The sequence below is a fragment of the Saimiri boliviensis genome, chromosome 5 (genome assembly GCF_048565385.1).
Source record: "Saimiri boliviensis isolate mSaiBol1 chromosome 5, mSaiBol1.pri, whole genome shotgun sequence".
NCBI lineage: Eukaryota > Metazoa > Chordata > Mammalia > Primates > Cebidae > Saimiri > Saimiri boliviensis.
The window spans coordinates 39,315,172-39,331,252 of NC_133453.1; the positions used below are offsets into that span (position 1 = coordinate 39,315,172).

The 16,081-nt window shown below is 37.3% G+C and overlaps 1 protein-coding gene across 1 annotated transcript in view; it reads left to right on the top strand.

The window, feature by feature from the left end:
- C2CD6 (C2 calcium dependent domain containing 6) overlaps positions 1–16,081 on the top strand; it is a 92,921-nt gene that overhangs the window by 31,382 nt on the left and 45,458 nt on the right. Inside the window, 1 exon segment of the mRNA XM_074400171.1 lies at positions 11,472–11,594. Within this exon segment, the coding sequence (XP_074256272.1) occupies positions 11,472–11,594 (123 nt within the window).

A 16,081-nucleotide genomic window follows, 5' to 3' on the forward strand; every position in this document is an offset into this window, starting at 1 on the left:
TTTTTAAAAATGGCTATTATAGAAATTATGTATGCTTATCAAATCCAATGTTTAACAATATCTTTATCCTTCATCCTTCTCCTGGGAAGACAAGGATCTTAGAAACTTTAATTCCATTTATCACCCTCAACTAATATGTTATTATTATCTGTTTTTTGTATTTTAAATCCCCTGAGTTGTAATTTGTATTTATTTAACATAGTCTATATTTCTTTAGCTTACCTACATATTTTCCACTTTAACATTTCTTTTCTCTCTCTCTCTCTCTCTCTTTTTTTTTTTTTTTTGTTTGCAGGGGAACAGGGAGAGTTTAGATCAGACCCTTTTTGTCCAATCACATTTCTTTCTTTTCTTTTAAGTTTCTTTTTAAAAATATATTTTTACACTTTAGGTCCTGGGGTACATATGCAGAACATGCAGGATTGTTGCATGGGTACATACATGGCAATGTGGTTTGCTGCCTCCATCCCCCCATCACCTGTAACAAGCATTTCTCCCCATGGTATCCCTCCCCAACTCCCTACCAACCTCTGTCCCTCCCCTCATCCCCTCAAACAGACACCAGTGTGTGATGCTCCCCTCCCTGTGTCCATGTGTTCTCATTGTTGAACACCCTCCTATAAGTGAGAACATGCGGTATTTGATTTTCTGTCCTTGTGTCAGTTTGCTGAGAATGATGGTTTCCAGATTCATCCATGTCCCTACAGAGGACATGGACTCATCGTTTTTGATGGCAGTATAGTATTCCATGGTGTATATATGCCATAGTTTCCTTGTCCAGTCTATGATTGATGGTCATTTGGGTTGGTTCCAGGTCTTTACTATTGTAAGCAGTGCCACAATGAACATATGTGTCCATGTGTCTTTATAATAGAATGATTTATAATCCTTTTGATATATGCCCAGTAATGGGATTGCTGGGTCAAATGGAATTTCTATTTCTAGGTCCTTGAGCAATCACCACACTATCATCCACAATGGTTGAACTAATTTACACTCCCACCAACAGTGTAAAAGTGTTCCTGTGTTGCCTCCGAGACCTCTGTTCTGTTCCATTGGTCTATATCTCTGTTTTGGTACCAGTACCATGCTGTTTTGATCACTGTAGCCTTGTAGTATAGTTTGAAGTCCAGTAGTGTGATGCCTCCCACTTTGTTCTTTTTGCTTAGAATTGACTTGGCTATGTGGGCTCTCTTTTGGTTCCATATGAAGTTAAAGGTGTTTTTTTCCAGTTCTGTGAAGGTCATTGGTAGCTTGATGCGGATAGTGTTGAATCTGTAAATTACTTTGGTCAGTATGGCCATTTTCATGGTATTTATTCTTCCTAACCATGAACATGGAATGTTTCTCCATCTGTTTGTGTGCCCTCTTATTTCGTTGAGCAGTGGTTTGTAGTTCTCCTTGAGAAGGTTCTTTACGTTCCTTGTTAGTTGTATTCCTAGGTATATTATTATCTTGGTAGCAATTGTGAATGGCATCTACAACCATCTGATCTTTGACAAACCTGACAAAAACAAGCAATGGGGAAAGGAGTCCCTGTTTAATAAATGATGTTGGGAAAACTGGCTAGACATGTGCAGAAAGCAGAAACTGGACCCCTTCCTGACACCTTACACTAAAATTAACTCCAGATGGATTAAAGACTTAAACATAAGACCTAACACCATAAAAACCCTAGAAGAAAATCTAGGCAATACCATTCAGGACATAGGCATAGGCATAGGCAAGGACTTCATGACCAAAGCACCAAAAGCATTGGCAACAAAGGCCAAAATAGACAAATGGGACCTAATCAAACTCTACAGCTTCTGCAAAGCAAAAGAAACAGTTGTTAGAGTAAATCAGCAACCAACAGAATGGGGAAAATATTTTGCAGTCTACCCATCTGACAAAGGGCTGATATCCAGAATCTGCAAAGAACTAAAACAGACTTACAAGAAAAAAAAACAAACAAGCCCATTCAGAAGGGGGCAAAAGATATGAACAGACACTTTACAAAAGAAGACATACATGAGGCCAACAAACATATGAAAAAATGCTCATCATTAGTGGTCATTAGAGAAATGCAAATCAAAACTACATTGAGATACCATCTCATACCAGTTAGAATGGTGATCATTAAAAAACCTGGAGACAACAGATGCTGGAGAGGATGTGGAGAAGTAGGAACACTTTTACACTGTTGGTGGGAGTGTAAATTAGTTCAACCATTGTGGAAGATAGTGTGGTGATTCCTCAAGGACCTAGAAATAGAAATTCCATTTGACCCAACAAACCCATTACTGGGTATATATCCAAAGGATTATAAATCGTTCTACTATAAGGACACATGCACACAAATGTTCATTGCAGCACTGTTTACAGTAACAAAGACCTGGAAGCAACCTCAATGCCCATCGATGATAGACTGGATAGGGAAAATGTGGCACATATACACCATGGAATATTATGCAGCCATCAAAAATGATGAGTTCATGTCCTTTGTAGGGACATGGATGAACCTGGAAACCATCATTCTCAGCAAACTGACACAAGAACAGAAAATCAAACACCACATGTTCTCACTCATAGGTGGGTGTTGAAAAGTGAGAACACATGGACACAGGGAGGGGAGCATCACACACTGGGCTCTGTCAAGGGGAAATAGAGGAGGGACAGTGAGGGGTGGGAAGTTGGGGAGAGATAGCCTGGGGAGAAATGCCAGATATAGGTGATAGGGAGGAAGGCAGCAAATCACACTGCCATGTGTGTATCTATGCAGCAATCTTGCATGTTCTTCACGTGTACCCCAAAACCTAAAATGCAATAAAAAAAAGTGTTCCTATTTTTTCACACCCTCTCCAGCATCTGTTGTCTCCAGATTTTTCAATGATCATCATTCTAATTGGCGTGAGATGGTATCTCAATGTGGTTTTGATTTGCATTTCTATTTATTTATTTGTTTATTTATTTATTTATTTCATTTTAGGTTTTGGGGTACATGTGAAGAACATGCAAGATTGTTGCATAGGTACACACATGGCTAATGACCAGTGATGATGAGCATTTTTTCATATGGTTGTTGGCCTCATATATGTCTTCTTTTGAAAAGTGTCTGTTCATGTCCTTCACCCACTTTTGAATTGATTTGTTTGTTTTTTTCTTGTAAATCTGTTTTAGTTCTTTGTAGATTCTGGATATTAGCCCTTTGTGAGATGGCTAGATTGCAAAATTTTTTCCCCATTCTGTTGGTTACTGATTCACTCTAATGATTGTTTCTTTTGCCTGCAGAAGCTCTGGAGTTTAATTAGATCCCATTTGTCTATTTTGGCTTTTGTTGCCAATGCTTTTGGTGTTTTAGTCATGAAGTCCTTGCCTATGCCTATGTCCTGAATGGTATTGCCTAGGTTTTCTTCTAGGGTTTCTATGGTGTTAGGTCATATGTTTAAGTCTTTAATCCATCTGGAGTTAATTTTAGTGTAAGGTGTTAGGAAGGGGTCCAGTTTCTGCTTTCTGCACACTGCTAGCCAGTTTTCCTAACACCATTTATTAATCAGGGACTCCTTTCCCCATTGCTTATTTTTGTCAGGTTTGTCAGAGATCACATGGTTGTAGATGTGTGGTGCTGCCTCCCAGGCCTCTGTTCTGTTCCACTGGTCTATGTCTCTGTTTTGGTACCAGTATTATTCTGTTTTGATTACTGTAGCCTTGTAGTATAATTTGAAGTCAGATAGCATGATGTACCCAGCTTTGTTCTTTTTGCTTAGAATTGACTTGGCTATGTGGGCTCTCTTTTGGTTCCATATGAAGTTTAAGGTGTTTTTTTCAGTTCTGTGAAGAAGGTCAATGGTAGCTTGATGGGGATAGCATTGAATCTATAAATTACTTTAGGCAGTATGGGCATTTTCACCATATTGGTTCTTCCTAACTATGAGCGTGGAATGTTTTTCAGTCTGTGTCCACTCTTATTTTGTTGAGCAGTGGTTTGTAGTTCTCCTTGAAGATGTCCTTTACATCCTTTATTTGTGTTCCTAAGTATTTTATTCTCTTTGTAGCAACTGTTAATGGGAGTTTGCTCATGATTTGGCTCTCTTTAAGTCTGTTATTGGTGTATAGGAATGCTTGTGTTTTCTGCATGTTGATTTTGTATTCTGAAATTTTGCTGAAGTTGCTTATCAGTTTCAGGAAATTTGGGGCTGAGACAATGGGGTCTTCTAAATATACAATCTTGTCATCTGCAAATAGAGAAAATTTGACTTCCTCCTTTCCTAATTGAATACCCTTTATTTGTTTTTTATGCCTGATTGCTCTGGCTAGAACTTCTAGTACTATATTGAATAGGAATGGTGAGAGGGTGTATCCTTGTCTAGTGCCAAATTTCAAAGGGAATGCTTCCAGTTTTTGCCCATTCAGTATGATATTGGCTGTGGGTTTGTTGTATTTAGCTTTTATTATTTTGAGACACATTCCATCGATACCTAATTTATTGAGAGTTTTAGCATAAAGGGCTGTTAATTTTGTCAAAGGCCTTCTTTGCATCTATTGAGATAATCATGTGGTTTTTTTCTTTGATTCTGTTTATGTGGTGAATTAAGTTTATAGACTGGCATATTTTGAACCAGCCTTGCATCCCTGGGATGAAGCCTACTTGATCGTGATGTATAAGCTTTTTGATCTGCTGTTGCAATCGGTTTGCCAGCATTTTATTGAAGATTTTTGCATCTATGTTCATCATGGATATTGGCCCGAAGTTTTCCCTTATTGTTGAGTTTCTGCAGAGTTTTGGTATCAGGGTGATGTTGGTCTCATAAAATGATTTGGGAAGGATTCCCTTTTTGGATTGCTTGGAATAGTTTCAGGAGTGGTACCAGCTCTTCTTTGTATGTCTGGTAGAATTCAACTGTGAACCCATCTGCACCTGGGCTTTTTTTTGGTTGGTAGGCTGTTGATTGCTGCCTCAACTTCAACCCTTGTTATTGGTCTATTCAGGGCTTTGACTTCTTCCTGGTTTAAGGTTGGGAGGGTGCAACTGTCCAGGAATTTTTCCATTTCTTTCAGGTTTACTGGTTTATGTGCATAGAGTTGTTTGTAGTAATCTCTGATAGTGGTTTGTATTTCTGTGGGATCAGTGGTGATATCCCCTTTATCATTTTTTATTGCATCTATTTGATTCTTCTCTTTTTTCTTTTCTATTAATCTGGCTAGTGGCCTGTCTATTTTGTTGGTCTTTTCAAAAAACCAGCTCCTGGATTTATTGATTTTTTGAAGGGTTTTTTGTGTCTCTATCTCCTTCAGTTCTGCTCTGATCTTAGTTATTTCTTGTCTTTTGTTCGCTTTTGAGTTTTTTCATCTTGGTCCTCTAGCTCTTTCAATTTTGATGATAGGGTGTTGATTTTAGATCTTTACTTACTTCTTATGTGGACATTTATCATTGTGAATTTTCCTGTAGACCCTGCTTTAAATGTGTCCCAGAGATTCTGGTACATTGTGTCTTCATTCTCATTGGTTTTGAATAACATCTTTATTTCTGCCTTCATTTCATTGGTTATCCAGTCAACATTCAAGAGCCAGTTGTTCAGTTTCCATGAAGCTGTGCAGTTATGAGTTAGTTTGTCAATCCTGATTTCTAATTTGATTGTACCATTTTCTGAGAGACTGTTTGTTATGGTTTCCATTCTTTTGCATTTGTTGAGGAGTGATTTACTTCCAATTATGTAGTCAATTTTAGAGTAGGTGTGATATGATTGCTGAGAAGAATGTATATTCTGTGAATTTGGGGTGAAGAGTTCTGTAAATGTCTATTAGGTTTGCTTGGTCCAGATCTGAGTTCAAGTCCTGGATATCCTTGTTAATTTTCTGTCTCATTGATCTTTCTACTATTGACGGTGGAGTGTTAAAGTCTCCAACTATTATTATGTGGGAGTCTAAGTCTCTTTGTAGGTCATTAAGAACTTGCTTTATGTACCTAGGTGATCCTGTATTGGGTGCGTATGTATTTAGGATCACTAGCTCTTCTTGTTGTATTGATCCTTTTACCATTATGTAATGCCCTTCTTTGTCCCTTTTGATCTTTGTTGGTTTAAAATCCATTTTATCAGGGACTAGAATTGCAACTCCTGCTTTTTTTTTGCTCTCCATTTGCTGCTTGTTAAATCTTCCTCCATCCTTTTATTTTTAGCCTATGTGTGTCCTTGCATGTGAGATGGGTTTTCTGGATATACCACACAAAAAAGTTTTGACTTTTTATCCAATTTTCTAGTCTGTGTCTTTTGATTGGGGCATTTAGCCCATTTACATTTAAGGTTAATATTGTTGTGTGTCAATTTGATCCTGCCATTTTGATGCTAGCTGGTTGTTTTGCCTGTTAGTTGATGCAGTGTCTTCATTGTGTTGATTCTCTTTACCATTTGTATGTTTTTGCAGTGGCTGGTACTGGTTGTTCCTTTCTATGTTTAGTGCTTCTTTCAGGAGCTCTTGTAAAGCAGGCCTGGTGGTGATGAAATCTCTGAATAATTGCTTGTTCATAAAGGATTTTATTTCTTCTTTGCTTATGAAGCTTAGTTTGGCTGGATATGAAATTCTGGGTTGAAAATTCTTTTCTGTAAGGATGTTGGATATTGGCCCCCACTCTATTCTGGCTTGTAGGACTTCTGCCAAGAGATCCTCTGTGAGTCTGATAGTCTTCCCTCCATGGGTAACCTGACCTTTCTCTCTGGGTGCCCTTAGCATTTTCTCCTTCATTTCAGCCCTGGTGAATCTGATGATTATGTGCCTTGGGATTGCTCTTCTTGAGGAATATCTTTGTGGTGTTCTCTGTATTTCATAGCCTTGTATGGTGGTCTGCCTTGCTAGGTTGGGGAAGTTTTCCTGGTTAATATCCTGAAGAGTATTTTCCAGCTTGGATTTATTCTCTCCATCACTTTCAGGTATACCTATCAAACGTAGATTAGGTCTTTTCACATAATCCCATATTTCTTGGAGGCTTTGTTCATTTCTTTTTACTCTTTTTTTTTTCTCTAATCTTGCCTTCTAACTTTATTTCATGAAGTTGATCTTCAACCTCTGATATCCTTTATTCTGCTTGGTCGATTCTGCTATTGAAACTTGTGCATGCTTCATGAAGTTTTTGTGTTGTGTTTTTCAGCTCCATCAATTCATTTTTATTCTTCTCTACACTGTTTATTCTTGTTAGCATTTTGTCAAACCTTTTTTCAGTGTTCTTAGTTTCTTTGCGTTGGGTTAGAACATGTTCTTTTAGCTCAGAGAAGTTTGTTATTGCCCACTTTCTGAAGCCTGTTTCTGTCAATTCGTCAGACTCATTCTCCATCCATCTTTGTTCCCTTGCTGGTGAGGAGTTGGGATCCCTTGGAGTAGGAGAGGCATTCTGGTTTTTGGTGTTTTCATCCTTTTTGTGCTAGTTTCTTCCCATGTTTGTGGATTTATCTACCTGTGGTCTTTGTAGTTGGTAACTTTTGGATGGGATCTCTGAGTGGACATGCTTTTTGTTGATGATGAAGTTATTTCTTTCTGTTTTTTAATTTTCCTTCTAACAGTCAGACCCCTCTGCTGTAGGACTGCTGGAAGTCCACTCCAGACTCTGCTTGCCTGGGGATCACCTGCACTGGCTGCATAACAGTGAGGGTTGCTGCCAGTTTCTTCTTCTGTTATCTTTGTCCCAGAAGGATAACTGCCAGATGTCAGCCTGAGCTCTCCTTTATGAGGTGTTTCTACATATATGGGGGTTGGGGAGCTGCTTGAGGAGACAGCCTGTCCTTTATAGGAGCTCAAGTGCTGAACTGTGAGCTCCATTGTTCCGTTCAGAGCTGCTGGGCAGGTATGTTTGAGTCTGCTGCAGTGGAACTCATAACCACCTTTTTTCACCAGGTGCTCTGTCCTGGGAAGGTGGGGCTTTATTCATAAGTTCCTGACATGCTGCTACCTTTTTGCAGAGATGCCCTGCCCAGCAAGGAGGTAGCCTAGTCACAGTCTGCTAGTAGAGGTGTTGCTGAGCTGCCATGGGCTCTGACCAGCTGCTGTGTGAACTTCCTTGTGGTTTTGTTTATAGAGGTATAGTTAGAACTGCCTCAGTAATGGCAGTTTGACTCAGTATGGCAGACTACCTCTGTATGATGGACTGCCTTGGTAATGGCACAGGTCCAGCTGTGCTTGCCGTGAAACTCTCAATCCAGAGTGTTTCAGATTGCTGGTCTTTGTGGGGGTAGGACCCACCGAGCCAGATCACCTGGCTCCCTGTTTCAGCCCCCTTTTTTTCAGTTGAATGGGCAACTCTGTCTCCCAGGCATTCCAGGAGCCAGCTGAAATAGCTGCCCAGATTTGTGTGAGTTTTTGTGCAGAGACCCACTGCACTGGCTGAAATAGCTGTGCTGGAAATTTGTGGCACTTTTCCACTCAGGACTCTCCTGGTCTGTGGGCAGTAAAAACTCATTTGGAAATATGGTGATCACTCACCCTCTGTGTTCTCGCTGGGAACTGTACTCCAGAGCTGTACCTATTTGGCCATCTTGGATCCCACTTTAACCTTTGTTATAGCTCAGATCATCCTCCTGTGGTCAGTTACTTTCTGTCTGAACTATTTATTAAAAATTTTTTTTCCTATCAGAGTTAACAGGTGATGTAATTAGTTTTTGTTTGCCTGGTCTCATTCTCATTTTTGAGTGAAATTTTCGTTCTCATTTTTGAGTGAAATTTTTATTGAATATAGAATTGTAAATTTGCAGTTATTTTCTGCAAAAAGTATCATTTCACTATCTCTTAGCTTCCATATTTGTTGAAGAGAAGTCACTTGTCAGTCCATCACCTTTGAAAATAATGTGTCTTCCTCTCTGTGTGTTATATATTTTTTTCTGCTAATTTCACTCTGATGTGTCTGTATTTGGGTTTCTGTTTATTATGTTGAGATTTATTGGCTGCTTAATCTGGATTATTGATGTTCATCAGTCATAAAAAAAATTAGCTAATTTTTTTTCTTTTTTGAGACAGAGTCTTGTTCTGTCACCCAGGCTGGAGTGCAGTGGCTCCATCTCAACTCACTGCAACCTCTGCTTCCTGGGTTCAAGCTATTCTCCTGCCTCAGCCTCCCAAGTAGCTGGGATTGCAGGTACCTGCCACCAGGCCCAGATAATTTTTGTATTTTTAGTAGAGACAGGGTTTCACCATATTGGTCAGGCTGGCCTCGAACTCCTGACCTCCTCGCGATCCACCCACCTTAGCCTCCCAAAGTGCTGGGATTACAGGCGTGTGCCACTGAGCCCACCTAGCTAATAGTTCTTAAAATAGTGCCTCTCTGCCCCCTTTCCTTAATCATTTATTTCCTTTCCTTGGACTCTGGTTAACATACATTAGGTATTTTTACACTGTCTTCCATATCTTTTAACCTATAAAAATATTTTTGACCACTTTGTTTCTCTGCCTTGCATTCTAAGTAATTCTTCTGCTATTTATTTTATTATTATTATTTATTGAGACAGGGTCTTTCCCTGTCACCCATGCTTGAGTTTAATGCTGTGATCGCAGCTCACTGCAGCCTCAACCTTCTGAGCTCAAGTGATCCTCCTATCTCAGCCTCCTGAGTAGCTAGAACTAAAGACATGCACTACCATTCTTGGCTTCTTTTTGTATTATTTTGTAGAGATGGGATTTGCCATGTTGCTGAGGCTAGGATCGAACTCTTGGGCTGAAGTGATTAACCTGCCTTGGCCTCCCAAAGTTCCGGGATTCCTTAATACTAGTTCATTAATTTTCCAAAGCTGCATTAAATTTGTGGTTGAGTTGATAGAGTGTTTTATTCAATTATTTTAGTTTTCATTTCTACAAATTGTTCCTTGTTTAGGTTTGTTAAATCATTTTTAAAGTTTCCTGCACCAGGAGTATATTTTCAGCTTGGTTTTTATGCCTTTTAACATAGTAAGTGTAGCTCCTTAGAATTCCAATAGTTGAAGTTTTTTGGGGGTCTATTTTTGCTGTTTTCCTTTGTGGCTCTTTGTTTCCATGCTGACTGAGTTATTTTTTATGGTTAACTGTTCATTTTCCTTGGAAAATTATTTGTCAAACCTCTTTGAGGTCTAAGATGAACGTAGTAGCTCTAAGAAAGACTTGTGTTTCTTCTAAGGCAACTGAGTCTACTATCTGTTTGGGACCATTTTAAACTAAATTCCACTTGAGATATTTTTTTAAATTTAAGTTGTCCTGTTTATTTGTTTATGTTATGACAAAATATACATAATATAAAGTTTACCATATAAACCATTTTAAGTGTCTGGCTCTAAATTTTTTATAACATTCAGTGACTGTGACTTTAGGCTGCAATTTCGCTGAACTGGTTTTTGTTTATAGCTTATTAGGGACCCCACACTCCATTCTACTCAGCAGTTCAACTTCCCTTGCAACCTTCTGTAGATATGATGGGAGAAGGATTTCTCCATTCCCTGAAGCCATAGCCCTTTGGGTTCTCAGCTTTCTCGGAGGATGGTTGGGCAAGGATCCTCTGTTAAATGTATCATGTGTTGTCTTCTCTCTTCTGTGCCTTTCAAAACCATATAAACTGCAGTTTCAGGTCACCTGATTGGGAAGTGCCCTTAGGGCAAATGTAACTTCAGTGTCTACTTTACCTCTCTGAGTGTCTGTCAATACTTGGAGATTTATGATTACTTCTCACCATTTTATTAACTCTCTTTTGCTTTTAAAATGATATTTTAAATATTTTATTGAGCATTTGTAGTTTTCTACTGTTTCCGATAACCCAGATGCCAAATTGTTGAAAAACTGAGCCTGCCCTCCCTCTTAACTACTCTGCTGGCCCACAGAGCTTGCATTCCTATTTTCTCATTTCTTGAGGGAAGACAGTTGCAAACATAACTTTAAGAAGGCTCATACAGGATCTGATGTCAACCATGGGGAGAGGCACTGTAGGTAGGCACCTGGATTCTTACAAGTGGGGAGGCATGACTTTTTCTCTAATTAGCAAGAGAGTGTACAGATGTTAAAGGTTGCATAATAATAGTGCTGTGCTCCAGAGCTCAGGGTTAGGAGTTTCAAGTTCAGGCAATGGTATATATTTTATCAAAAAGTTAAAGAACAGAGACTGAAAAGGAAATTAGATATTTTTAAATGTTGGCTATTTGGATAACCTGTATTTGGATTGTCTGGAATATTTGGATTTTGTATTGGTAGTTGATTATCTTTGATAGCGTAGTTTCAATAGAGTATTGAGGGTGAACTTTTGTGTAGAGTTAAAAAGAGAATGTATGTAGTGGGTGGTTCAAAAAGATGATAATTGATGTTAGATATAAGCAAGATCTTCATTTTGTTGATATTAGTATATATGTGACTGTGAGGTTGAAAAGTTATAAAGCTAATGATGTGTAAAAATGAATCACTGAATATGCAAATAATATAATAGTATGAAATGTATATGTTCAGAAATCTTTAGGCTCAAGTTTAATGCTTCTTTTCTTATCTATTTTGATATTGAGATTCCCAGACGTTATGATGATGAGCGGAATAATGTTTTATTGGAACTGATACAATATGACAATACAAAAAAATGTGCATTCTCATTAGGGAGTGTTCAGATACATCTTTATGAAATAATTCAGGTCGGTATCAAAATGATTCTTTTTATCTGGGTATCACATTGCTAGTTGGTTATCCAGTTTGTTGTTGTGATTTATTATACCTGATGGACTTTTCTTGTTTATTATCTGCCTTCAAATTCATGCACTTAAGAAATAAAATCTCCCTTTGGCTAAGTATTCTTTAAAAGAGTTGGCTTATAATAGCATAATGTTTTTAAAAATTTATTTTACAGAATATATATATATATATATGAAATTAAGTAACCACTTAGACTTTTAGGTTGTATCACTAAAACTAATTTTCTGGAAAATAAATTTTCTTGGCTCACTGCAACCTCTGCCTCCCTGGCTCAAGGGATTCTCCTGCCTCAGCCTCCCCGCTATCTGGAACTATAGGCACCTGCCACTGCACCTGACCAATTTTTGTATTTTTAGGAGAGACAGGGTTTCACCATGTTGCCCAGGCTGGTCTCACACTCCTGAGCTCAAATAATCTTCCCATCTCAGCCTCCCAAAGTGTTGAGATTACAGGCTTGAGCCACCGCGCCCAGATATTTAAATTTGCAAATAAAAGCTGTATATATTTATCATGTATAGAATGTTTTGAAATATGTATACATTGTAGAATGGCTAATAGAGTTAAACATGTTTTATTATGTTTCTGAAATGTCTTAAGACATGTCTGACACTGCAAACTCTGTGTCTTAGTCGGCAATACAAATTTCGGTTAAGTTCTTTCTTCCTTAGCTGGGCTGCCTACAGTGCTGCTTCCTTTTGAGTGTCTTTTAGGGGTTAGCCGAAGATTTGGGCAGAGTTTATAACAGATTTTATGGTTTTTTTTTTTTTCTCACTTTCCAGCAGCTCATTTTGTGGTTGCCTTGAATTCAGAGTAAGGAACTTATTGATTAGTGAATAAGTATAAACCATCCAAAGTATTTTCAGGAATAGTTTTTGTTTCATACAGCAAGGAAGTTTTCAAAGACTAATGGAGCTGTGTCAACAGCCAGACTGTGTCAACAGGGACTCCTATTGGCCAACTTCAGAATAACTTGAACATAGATTATTACAACATTCTGAATAAAGGAAAATTCATGAGTCCTTGGTGATCTTCAAAAAAGAAAAGAGTAGCATAGGAAGAAAAAGGAAAATTTTAAAACAAAAGAATACCACTTTATGAATGTAGAAGTAATGAAAGAATTACAAATTATTGTTTTTGCAACTCTTTATAATGAATAATGATTAATTCAGTCAATATTTAACAATGGTCCTAAAAAACTATTAGGTAAAATGTTATTGGAAAGCAAGATATTTGCATGGTGCCACAGTAACAGCTTATAGATCGTTGCACAGGGGAAATATTCCTCTACATCAGAGAGATGTGGAGTTGCCACTTTAACCAAGAGCTTGAATTTAGCATAACAAATTGTGGATAGCTTAACATCATGTACTTCCTGTAGTAATACAATGTAAAGTACACATTATTATCTATGACTTAATGTCATAAAAAAATGTTTAACCTGACTGGGTGCAGGCTCAGGCTCGTAATCCCAGCACTTTGGGAGACTGAAGTGGGAGAACTGCTTGAGGCCAGGAGTTAGAGACCAATCTGGCAACATAGCAAGACTCTATCTCTACACACACACAGAATTAGCTGGGTGTGGTAGCATGTGCCTGTACTCCAAGCTACTTGGGAGGCTGAGGCAAGAGGATAATTGAGCTCAGGAATTCAAGACTGCAGTGAGCTATGATCATGCTGCTACACTCCAGCCCGGGTGACAGAGCAAGATCCTGTCTCAAAAAAAAAAAAAAAAAAAAAAGTTTAACCCGAATCTAATCAAGCAGAGTATAGAACTAACTTTAAGTTTACAGGAATTTAGTGAGTAGGGAAAAAGTTAAACAGTATTTTAAGATAAGTACAGAAGTGAGATATACCAGTGTAGATTGTTTAAACAGCTGTGGTCATTAAAAAAAAATACCAAAACCCACCAAAGATGGAGGAAACTGTTCCAGATTTAAAGTGATACAACAAGTTTGACTGAATACAGATTTGAAAAAGTTATAAAAGATTCTTGGGAGCCAGGCATGGTTGTTCACACCTGTAATTCCAGCACTTTGGAAGGTGAGGCAGGTGGATTGCTTGAGCCCAGGAGTTTGAGACCAGCCTGGGCAACATGGTGAAACCACTTCTCTTAAAAAAAAAAAAAAAAAAAAAAAACCACGAAAAACACCCACAAAAAACTAGCTGGGCATGGTGACACCTGCTTGTAGTCCCAGCTACTTGGGGCACTGAGGCAGGAAAATCACCTCAGCCCAGTGAGGCTGAGGCTCCACTGAGCCATGATTGTACCACTGCACTCCAGCCTGGGCAACACAGTGAGATCCTGTCCCAAAAAATAAAACACAAACATAAATAAAAGACATTCTTGGGACAATTAGGAAAATGTAGTATTTACTGAATATTAGGAAAAAATCTAGAATTGTTTTCTTGAGTGTGATACTGATATTGTGGATCTATATGTATATATAAATATTCTTATTTTTACAGTATCCAAGGTAAAGTTTTTTTTTTTTTCATTTTTTTATTTTCTTTTTCCAAGGTAAAGTTTTAACATTGAAAGTAAAGAGTAATGATGATTGCAACTTCTAAATAGATCAGCAAACATATATCTATACACACACAGGTATTTCAGAAAATGGCCTACTGTTAAACAATGTTAACAGTTGTTAAACAAATATTTGAATTTGTTTAATCTTCTAGGAAGGGTACTAATTGGAGTCTTTTGAGTGGTCTGTATGTTTGAAAATTTTCATAATAAGAACTTGGGGAAAATCAGATAATTTCTAAGACACAGAAAGAGATGAAGGAGGAGATAAACATTTTGAGTAATGAGTAAGGATAAGCAACCAGAAATTCTCAAAGATGTTTTGGGAGAGGATCTTTAGAAATGACTAAAGTTCCTTTGACTGTATGGCAATTTAGGCATCAAAAAATGTGACATTACTTATTAGTTACTGTTTGTTGAAGAAAACTTAGAAATACAGATGCTTGGACTAGAAGCATATATGCAAACTTGTCAATAGTTATTTTTATAAGATCATTAATAATATGCTAACATTTTAAAATACAAAGGTATAGTTTTTAAAGTAAAAAATCACCCATCATTCCACACTTATAAAGTTTCAGTGTTCAGAGTTTCTTTCTAATTCTTTCTTATAAACAAAAACAGAAAAATAGAAGATATAAAAAGATCCACATGCATATTCTGGAACTGAAAAGTAAAATATCTGAAATTAAACATTTACTGAATGGGCTCATCAGCAGAATGGAAGTGCTAGAGGAAAGATTATTGTTTTCTTATTACTTTCTTTAAAATTTGTGTGACTATTTAAAGTAAAAATTATAACCTCATCTGTGTGGTTTATAATGTTTGGAGAGGTCATACGTTTGACAGCCATAGCATACAGCAGAGCGAGAAGATGGGGTCTAAAGGACTGTTATAATGCAAGGCTTTTGCATTTTCTTTGTTGCAATATAATAAAAATAGAGTTGAAGTCTTTATGTTGCTGCTTGATGCCATCTTCTGTCTCCCCCCTCCCCCAGGAAAAAATAATGATTATCCGAAACTTTGTTATTTATTATTGCCTTATTTTTTCATAGCTTTACTACTTATGTATGATTATAAAAATATTATCATTTTGTATTTCTAAATATGATATATTTCTAATATTAATGCACTTAGCTAGTGTTAATTTTTTGCTGCTGTATACTATTCCATATGGGAGTATTCCTCTGTTTGCCCATAAATTAATTTTTAGCTGATTATTTACTTATATTTAATTGACAAGTACTGTATATATTTATGGGGTACAATGGGATGTTTTGATTTATGTATACAGGAAAAAAATTCAATTAAGCCAATTAATATTTTCATCACCTCACCAACTTATCTTTTTTTATACTAAGGATGATAAAAATCTATTTTATTCAGCAATTTTGAAATATACAATACATTATTATTAATATAGTCACCAGGCAGTGCAGTAGATTACTAGAACCTGCTTCTCCAGTCTAATTGAGACTTTGGACACATCTTCTCTTTCTCCATTCCCACCCCTACTCTCCAGCCTCTGGTAACCACTTTTCTACTGTTTCTATGAGACTAACTTTTTTAGATTCCACTGATAAGTGAGATCATACAGTGTTTGTCTTTCTGTGTCTGGCTAACTTAGCATAAAATTGTCCAGTTTCATCCATGTCACAAATGACAGAATTTCCTTTTATTTTAAACTGCATAGTATTCCACTGCATGTATGTATATACACCACGTATTCATCTATTCATTTGGTGATGGACACTAGGTTGCTTCCATATCTTGGCTATTGTGAATCATGCTGAAATGAGTACAGATCTCTCTTTGACATACCAACTTCAGTCTCTTTAAATGTATACTCAGAAGTGGGATTGCTGGATCATATAGTAATGATATTTTTAATTTTTTGAAGAATAT